This window comes from Thalassophryne amazonica, chromosome 15 (genome assembly GCF_902500255.1).
Source record: "Thalassophryne amazonica chromosome 15, fThaAma1.1, whole genome shotgun sequence".
NCBI classification, from domain to species: domain Eukaryota; kingdom Metazoa; phylum Chordata; class Actinopteri; order Batrachoidiformes; family Batrachoididae; genus Thalassophryne; species Thalassophryne amazonica.
The window spans coordinates 1668617-1678109 of NC_047117.1; the positions used below are offsets into that span (position 1 = coordinate 1668617).

General features: G+C 44.3%; 1 protein-coding gene across 4 annotated transcripts in view; it reads left to right on the plus strand.

Moving 5' to 3' along the window:
- dzank1 (double zinc ribbon and ankyrin repeat domains 1) overlaps positions 1–6697 on the plus strand; it is a 44828-nt gene extending 38131 nt beyond the window's left edge. For all 4 annotated transcript variants that reach the window (XM_034188465.1, XM_034188467.1, XM_034188469.1 and 1 more), the window contains 7 exons: positions 114–197; positions 779–812; positions 1173–1234; positions 1319–1381; positions 1528–1655; positions 1741–1815; positions 5886–6697. In XM_034188465.1, the coding sequence (XP_034044356.1) occupies positions 114–197; positions 779–812; positions 1173–1234; positions 1319–1381; positions 1528–1655; positions 1741–1815; positions 5886–6048 (609 nt within the window). In that variant the 3' untranslated portion in view covers positions 6049–6697. The remainder of the gene's footprint in view (positions 1–113; positions 198–778; positions 813–1172; positions 1235–1318; positions 1382–1527; positions 1656–1740; positions 1816–5885) is intronic.
- Positions 6698–9493: the final 2796 nt, after the last annotated feature.

Here is a 9493-nt window from a genome sequence, read left to right on the forward strand (position 1 = left end):
CGCACTAAACGTTCATAGATCAGGTCTTCCTGTCAGAAGAAAAGAACAATAACCTGCCCCCTAGTGGAGACAGGACATCTGAACTCAATGCTCTGTGGCGTTTGTCTTCTCAGATGGTTTCAGCCGTGATTCAGGAGGACCAACATGAAGTTAGTCTGACCATAAGCTTCTTGTCAGCCAGGCAGGAAACACCCCAGGTCTGTTTGACTGTTCCAGACTGATCCAAAGTCTAAGAGCGGCTTATTTATTTATTTATTTACAGCATAAAGGATTTTGTCACGTAACGGAGGGTCAAAGGTCATAAGCATACCCTTACCAAAAAAATAGTACTGATAAGTATATAAAAAGTAAACTGGAAGTATACTTGAAACATACTTGCATGTACTACTTTTTTGGTAAGGGTAGTCTGTCCAATCATGGCCACCCAGTCTCTTAAATCCTCTAGGTCAGAGCTGCCTTGTGGCTTCCCTCACCAAGGTTGGGTAGAATTACTTTGAAAGAATACATGTGGATTACGTGTATGTATGTACATATGTTTGGATTACTTGTAATCTGATTACTTTTGGATTACATTTCAAAGTAATCCTACCCAGCCTTGTCCCTCACTGCTCCAGTGTCATCCACAGAGCTGTGGAAAGCTGTTAAAGAATTAATGTCCAGTTACTTTTGACCTGTTGAAGAGACTCTGTCCTGTGATGTGGACCTCATTAAACTGTGTGTCTGTAATCAGAGTTCTGATTCATAGGGACATAACAGAACTTCATTCCTTCCCTTTCAGATGGATGCTGTAGGGGGCGCTGTGGAACCTGCAGGTTGGTGTCAGAACTGAGCAGAGCAGGTGGATGAGCAGGAGTCAGACTACCAACATGTAGATCTGGATTTGACACAGACACGGGTCTCAGTTCACCCAGCTGGAAATGGGTACCAGCATCATCAGAGGAAGTAAGCTTGGCTGGTGTTGCCTCCAGGGGGAGTTGTAGCCTCTCGTCTGCTTCGTGCTACAGACTCCAGGGACAAGTTCTGACGGGTCTCAGACCTCCCGGTCATTTCTAAAGTCTACTTTAGTTTCATGTTGTTGATTTTAAACAGATGCTAACGTTGGAGTCATGTGAATACACCTGGAATTAAAGTACGAATCAGAGTTCCTGACTGGTGTCATTTGTGTCCGACAGGAAATGGTCAGTCCGCAGGACTCGGCAAACCCCAGAAACCAGTCCAGACACCTAAACCTCCAGTGAGCTCAGTCAAGCTTCAGAAGCTTCAGTGACATCACGATTACATCATAGAGGAACTAAACTGTCTTCTCTGTTGCTTCCAGCTGCTGCAGGAGCTCGGTCCAAACCGGGGCCAGATCAATGTCATCGCACAGATCCTGGATCAGGTAGGAACCTGTGCAGCCACCAACCTTCTTTGCTTGTGTGAAGCCCCTTGAGACAGCTTTGTTGGGATATGGTGTGATATAAAATTAAATAAATGGGGAAAAAAAAACATGTACTCAGACATGTGTTTGTTAAAAATTACCACCAGGGGGCAGATCCCTCCTGCTGCAGCAGTGATGGAAGCCACGCTCTGGTGGTTGCTGTGGAGAATGGTCACCATGACATCATCCCTGTGCTGGTGCAGCGGGGCGCTGACGTGAACCAGCGGTCAGGACGGTAAGATGAGGCGATGCTAACTACATTCCTCCTGTTGTGATGAAGGTGAACAACTCCTCCTCCTCCTCCTCCACCTCCACCTCAGGATGAAGAACACGGCTTTACACCAAGCAGCAGCTTTGGGTTCTGAAGGCCTGCAGAGCGCTCAGATCCTGCTCAGGTACAACTCACCACAACTCAAGAGTCATCCAACATTAGCATTAGCATGCTAACATGCCAACATCAAGGAATGAACGTAGAGTTAATATGTTTCTCACAAGAGGAAACGTGGTGTTAGAAGAAAGGTTGTGTCTTGGAATGTTCCAGATTGGCTTTCTGGAAAGTTCAGATCTTAGTGTCGTACACAGCAGACACATCATCAGCAAACAGACAGCCATCGAGGATGCTGCTGCCTCGTCCTCAGGAACATCACCCCATGTCCACAAACGTGACCCAACAGTCACTGAGCCCAGGCCACCGGGCCGTCCGGTCACATGACAAGGGTCTGCTCCTAACCCCCTTCCCCCCGACCAGGGAGGCCTGGAGTCCAGAATAAGACCAGTTTTTAATTTCATGAGTCTTCACTTTATTTGAGAAACAGAGAACATCCTACTGGTTGCAGACAGGTTGTGGGCCTGCGACGATATCACCACGACAGCGAGGCTAGTACAGACGCTGCACCCCCCAGTGCTTTAAGTGCCATTTCTGCCCGTCCCACTTACAGGCAGTTTGTTGATTGTAACACCAGAGACAGTAAGACTATAGACCTGCTGTACGCTAATGTCAAGGAAGCACACAGTGCCACAGCCCCCCCCAACTCAGCAAAGCGGACCATAACCTGGACTATTTAGAGCCACTTGACATTCCTGCAGTTCGACGGCCTTCCTGTTCACACTGTACACCTCAGACTTCAGGTTCTGGTCACAGTCCTGCCACCTGCAGAAGTTCTCAGATGACTCTGTCATTGTGGGCAGTGACCAGGAGGCCGAGTACAGGAGTGTGGTGGACAGGTTTATGGAGTGGTGTGGACTCAACCACCTGCAGCTCTACATATCTAAGACGAAGGAGCTGGTGGTGGACTTCAGAAGAAGGAAGACCCGTCCGAACCCAGTTATCATTAATGGAACTGAGGTGGACATTGTGGATAACTACAAGTACCTGGGTGTCCACAGAGACAACAAACTGGACTGGACTGTAAATACAGATGCTGTGTATCAGAAAGGTCAGAGCCGACTGTACTTCCTCAAAAGGCTCAGATCTTTCAATGTCTGCAGAAACATGTTGCAGATGTTTTATCACTCTGTGGTCTCCAGCATCATCTTCTATGCTGTAGTGTGCTGGGGCAGCAGACATGAAGAGATTCAACAAGTTCATCAGGAGAGCCGGCTCGGTCCTGGGGGGTGGAACCGGAGTCTGTGGTGGAGGTATCAGAGAGGAGGATGCTGAGGAAACTGCTCAGCATCCTGGACAACACCTCCCACCCCCTGCATGCCACACTGATGTTCTGTCAGAGCACCTTCAGCCACAGACTGAGACCACCGAGGTGCACCACAGAACGCCACAGGAGGTCTTTCGTACTTGTGGCAGAAGTGGGAGGAGTTATACTGTGCTCACTTCCTGTGCAAATGTCTTCCATTTATTTCATATAAATGTGTTGTACTTAATTGTAAAAAATCCCTGATCCCTGGCAGGCCTGGCGCCAGAAAAAAAATATATTAAGGGGGTGATGAGTTTATCACAGGGGGCGGGGTTGCGCCCCCCCCCCCCCCCCCCAAAAAAAGTGTGCACCGGAGGGTACGTGCCTCTGAGCGTGCGTAATGAATTGGGTGCGCTCCTAGAAAGCTCGTGTATTTCGGCTACACCGTTGTAAGAGACTGACTAAGAGTAAAGAGTGATGACAGTATTTTTTAAATTATTATTTGAACGTATAGACCCTCGGTCAAGTGATCTCCTGCATAAAACCAAACCAACAACTGATCTGAGAAACGACACGAGACAGTAGATTAACCCCACATACAGCCCTCCATCACAAGCGCAAACACAGCGCAACTGGGCATGACAGTCACACAACGGGTCAAAGATAAACCTTTCATGTAGATATACAGTGGTCCGTTGTTTATCGCGGGAGTTACGTTCTAAAAATAGCCCGCAATAGGCAAAATCTGCGAAGTAGACAGCGTTATTTTTTACAATTATTATAGACATTTTAAGGCTGTAAAACCCCTCACTACACACTTTATACACTTTTCTCAATCAGGCATGAACATTTTCTCACTTTTCTCTTGTGTGTAAACACTCTCAAAGTTCAAACTTGAGTAGAAAAATAAGACCAACCTGTTTTCAGGCCCAAACATTTGTTTGGAAATAAAAATAGAATGTTTTCCTATAAATAATTATGATGACTTTTAGAACTAACGAATTTAATTTTAACGATCAACCTACGAGGTTGGACACATAAGAAATTATTAATAGTGACTGACCAGTATTTCACAGTTACTCTGATCGCGCCTCTGCGTCCTGGCGCCGCACCACTGTCGCGCCTTTTTCCACTGAGTGACACCTCGCTGCAGGTGTCTTTTTCCGAGTGAAGAACACAGTTATGGGTAGTTGTTGGCGCTCTTTTTTCTTCTGGGCGAGAAGATTCTTATAAACAGACACACAGAACACAATGCGCGTACTCTCCCTTCGCGGTGCTGTGACCGGCTGCTTGATGAGGACACAGAACACAATGCACTGTAAAAAACAAAAAACAAAAAAAAAACAAAGGATGCAAAATTGGACTAAAAAAAATCTGCGAAACTGCGAGGCCATGAAAGGTGAACCGCGTTATAGCGAGAGACCACTGTATTTACAACAATACATAACTTTTATCTTACCATAAAAGTCCATATCTTAACATAAAATTCTGTGTGGAAACTGGATGCTAGCCTACCTCAGAAGAGTTGAAGCCTTCGGTTGGATGCCGCGTTGAATCTTCTGAGAAGGACATCTCGCCACTCTCCCTTGAATTTCCTGGTTAGGTCATTCTGAAATGGCAGCCTTATTAAGTTCGCCTTTCGTTCATGCAGCATGCTGCGTCTGTGATCATTAGGCTTTTTACACTCGTGTGCAAAATCTTAACACCCTCCCCAAGTGAGTCGTGCTACATGATCTGCCTTTTGCTTGGTGGACTTGACCAGGAACTCCAGCTCTGACACTGCTTGAATAAATCGAGCATGCTTTAGTTCGTCCACCTTGCCATAATCGCTGGACTCAGGATCCTTGCCCTCTGCCGCACTGACAAGCGCAACCCTCAACCTATCAAATCGCTTGAACACAGACACACGCCATGTTTGTTTTAAAATTAATTACTTTAGTAAATTAATTTGGTTTATTTGTTAAATACGTAATATTATTGAATAAATAATATTTTGCTATATTTTCCAGTATTTCTTTTTCTTTTTTGTATTTTTATTTTTTGATAACACTCACATCCGAGGGGGCAAGGTTGATGACGTGAGGGGGCGTCGCCCCCAAACGCCCCCTCGTGGCGCCGGATCCGATCCCTGGTCTACTAATCACACGCAAAGGTGGAAGAAGAGACTGTTGGGGTCCATGTGTGCCTGACTGGAGCCAGTTTAGGTGGTCAGACTTTATGATGCAGAGGGGCGTTAATGTGTGGCCCCAGAATCAGGAGGTTCAGGAGGACCCACTGGCAGAGGTCAAAGTAACACTCGGCATGGCTGAGGGTCTGCTTTGTGTTTCCACTTCATCCCGTGTTAAACCGCAGCTTGAGATCGTTGCTGCTCGGTTCCCGTGCGGCTCGAGCTCCTGGTTGGGCCTCTGATGAGGAGCAGCAGCTCTTCCCAGCCTGGACACAAAGGTCTTCTCCCCCTACACAGGAGAAAGGGCTCAGAGCCCGTAAGAGGCCCACATGGATTCAGCAGTTACTCATTTAAAGAATGATCATGATCACATCTAGTTTTAAAGCTCAGAGTGAACAGGTTCGTTTGAGGTGAAGCAACAAAATGAGAACTTTAAATAACTGAAACCTTTAGCATGTCTGTACTCAGCTAGTACTACAGTAGTACTACATTAATACTTGTGTACATGGAGCTCTACTCATCAGCACCACTTTATCACCTCAAATACTGAATTTCCACTCTAGATTCTCAGATCAACATTAGCATTACATGCTAATAATCGCTATACATACAATGCTGTATTAGTAAGCTAATGTGCTAAAGTAACAATCAGGTCATGTGATTCCAGCTGTAAGGCCAGTGTGAGGCTGAGGAACGCCAGAGGTCAGACACCATATGATGTGGCGCTGAGCTCCGGCTGCGACGCCATGGTGTCTCTGCTGGCCGCTGGGACAGGTCGCGACATGCTGGACAAACTAGGACAACCCAGACCGGACCTGGCTGTCAGGTGACCCCCACCCGGGTTCAACCACCCTGTTTTAGCCTCAGAGCAGTTATAAGAAATATTCTATTAGAAAAAGTGTTTCAAGTAATGCCATATTTTAACCCTCCGTGCATGAATTATGACGTTTTTATTCTTTGGGCATGAAAAGAAAAAAGTTTGAACTTCTTTTAAAAAACACTTTTTTTTACATGTCCACTGAGGTGATGATGTGTTTGAGTTTTTAACTAGAAAAATCAATGAATGAATAAAAAGACACATTATGTGAAATCTATAAATCATGTGGATTTTTAATGATGATAAACATGTTTTCTTCCAGTCCTCTGTCTGTCCCTCAGTGTCTCACTCTGTCCCTCCTCCCCTTCAAACTCTGTTTTATCTTCACATTTTAGGCAGAACCGCAGACAAGTCGATCCTTCTGCATAAGACAATAAAAAGGTGCTTTTGTAAGAGATGCAAACTGACGTAAATCCACAAATTACAGTTGGCGCGCGGAATGCATGCTGGGATAGTGTCTTCTCTCTTGCGTCTCGGCAACATTCCGGATGTGATGACAGTTTTGCGAAGGGCCAAATTTAACTGTAAATTTGTCATTTTTTAAATGAAGATTTCTTTGTTGAATGACAGATCTGGGCAGATTTACTTTACTACATTCAGAAGGATCTTATGTGTAAATATAAGTCATTTTTTGGTCTGACTACATTTATTTCAACGCAGGTCTACTTTAACAAAAACAAATTCATCATGTGATGGCGCCTTTATAGCAACATGTGCGCAGTCAGTAGCTCCAATTACATTTGGGAAACCGGCTCTCGCTGCAAAATGTGCTGTAATGTTGGAATGTGATGCACCTGGATGACATTCAGATGATTGTGTTCCACACAGCTGGTGGAACAAGGTTGACTGGCACACTCCTGACTGCTCAGTGAGCTCCCGCAGGAATGCCGCTGAGCCAGGAAACCCTATCCTCATTTACAAGTACATCCTCGAGTTCCCTGAATACTCGCTCACGTTAGATTGCACCATTTGTAAGGTCCTCTAACAATGCTAACGCAGGCACTGTTAGCGCCATTTTATGCAAGTTTTTATATCCATCCATATAACTGCAAACACATGGGTGTGTTAAATGTTCATCAGTGTGTCTCTGATGTTTCTCATGACTCTGACAACTTCATGTTTTCACACTAGCATCACATCTACGTGTCTCTGCGTTTTTGTTGGTGAGCTCTGTCAAGTGGTTCATCACCTTCAATACCTGCAGCTTCCAATCTGATCACATGAATCAACTGAAAGTGACTGCAGATGAATTTTACTGAAACTAGAGTCCAGATTAGTGGACACGATTAATCAACTTCCTCCCTGTGGGTAATCAATACCTGGAAAGTTTTACAGCTAAATTCCTCTTTGGTAGTTACCAGATTTTAAGGGTTCCTGAGCTGATCACCATGTCAGGGTTTGTGAAATTTGTGTTGCACTTACAGGGGCTGGCCAGTGGGTGGCAGTGTGTGGATGACCATAGAGATGTATGAGTACTATAGAGCGCAGTCCCAGTGCCTTCACAGAGAGCAACCACACAAATGGCAACTTGCCATTTTGAAGCTGGTCAAAATATTGACCAAGTGCCCAGATGTGAAATGTTTCATATACAATACACAGCAGTGTTCAGAATAACAGTAGTGCTATGTGACTAAAAAGATTAATCTAGATTTTGAGTATATTTCTTATTGTTACATGGGAAACAAGGTACCAGTAGATTCAGTAGATTCTCACAAATCCAACAAGACCAAGCATTCATGATATGCACACTCTTAAGGCTATGAAATTGGGCTATTAGTAAAAAAAAGTAGAAAAGGGGGTGTTCACAATAATAGTAGTGTAACATTCAGTCAGTGAGTTTGTCAATTTTGTTGAACAAACAGGTGTGAATCAGGTGTCCCCTATTTAAGGATGAAGCCAGCACCTGTTGAACATGCTTTTCTCTTTGAAAGCCTGAGGAAAATGGGACGTTCAAGACATTGTTCAGAAGAACAGCGTAGTTTGATTAAAAAGTTGATTGGAGAGGGGAAAACTTATACGCAGGTGCAAAAAATTATAGGCTGTTCATCTACAATAATCTCCAGTGCTTTAAAATGGACAAAAAAAAAAAACCCCGGAGACGCGTGGAAAAAAATGGAAAACAAACATAAAAATGGATAGAAGAATAACCAGAATGGCAAAGGCTCACCCACTGATCAGCTCCAGGATGATCAAAGACAGTCTGGAGTTACCTGTAAGTGCTGTGACAGTTAGAAGACGCCTGTGTGAAGCTAATTTATTTGCAAAAATCCCCCGCAAAGTCCCTCTGTTAAATAAAAGACATGCAGAAGAGGTTACAATTTGCCAAAGAACACATCAACTGGCCTAAAGAGAAATGGAGGAATATTTTGTGGACTGATGAGAGTAAAATTGTTCTTTTTGGGTCCAAGGGCCACAGACAGTTTGTGAGACGACCCCCAAACTCTGAATTCAAGCCACAGTTCACAGTGAAGACAGTGAAGCATGATGGTGCAAGCATCATGATATGGGCATGTTTCTCCTACTATGGTGTCGGGCCTATATATCACATACCAGGTATCATGGATCAGTTTGGATATGTCAGAATACTTGAAGAGGTCAGGTTGCCTTATGCTGAAGAGGACATGCCCTTGAAATGGATGTTTCAACAAGACAAAGACGGGATACTTTTAAGAGCCTGGGAGCTCAACTCGACGGGATACTTTTAAGAGCCTGGGAGCTCAACTCGACACGATACTTTTAAGAGCCTGGGAGCTCAACTCGACACGATACTTTTAAGAGCCTGGGGGCTCAACTCGACGGGATACTTTTAAGAGCCTGGGAGCTCAACTCGACGGGATAATTTCTGAGCCTGGGAGCTCAACTGAACCCAGCTGAGTCACTACAATTATAGATTTAACATCTCGCTATTATCGTTCAGATGCTCTGCTGTATATTATAAATAATTACCTTTGAGATGATTCCAAATGCGTTTTCCGCCAGGCGACACTGACGAGACAACCTGCAGCTGTAAATATTTTCTCTGTGATTCTGAGCCATGAGAGTTGGTTTCATCAGCCACGTTCTGAGAGGAAACGCGTTATCGGCTATGAAATGATTATTGTATTTTAGTGTTGAAAGTTTACACAGATCTGATATGTTCCAGCTTCCAAATTCTGCAGACATGAAGGCAAAATATCAGACGATCCAGACTGGGCACACACACCACATTAATAAATTCCACACGGTAAATCCATTTTTGTATCAAATCAAATTAATTCAGCTTTAAGCAAAATATAATTCTGTTCAGTATGTTCATGTCCGACTTGGTTTTTCTCATCGTGTTTATAACTTTCTGGTTTGTAACAAATGTGATACAGAATCTGGACCAACTGTCATGGTAACAATCTGATATGGGAAAT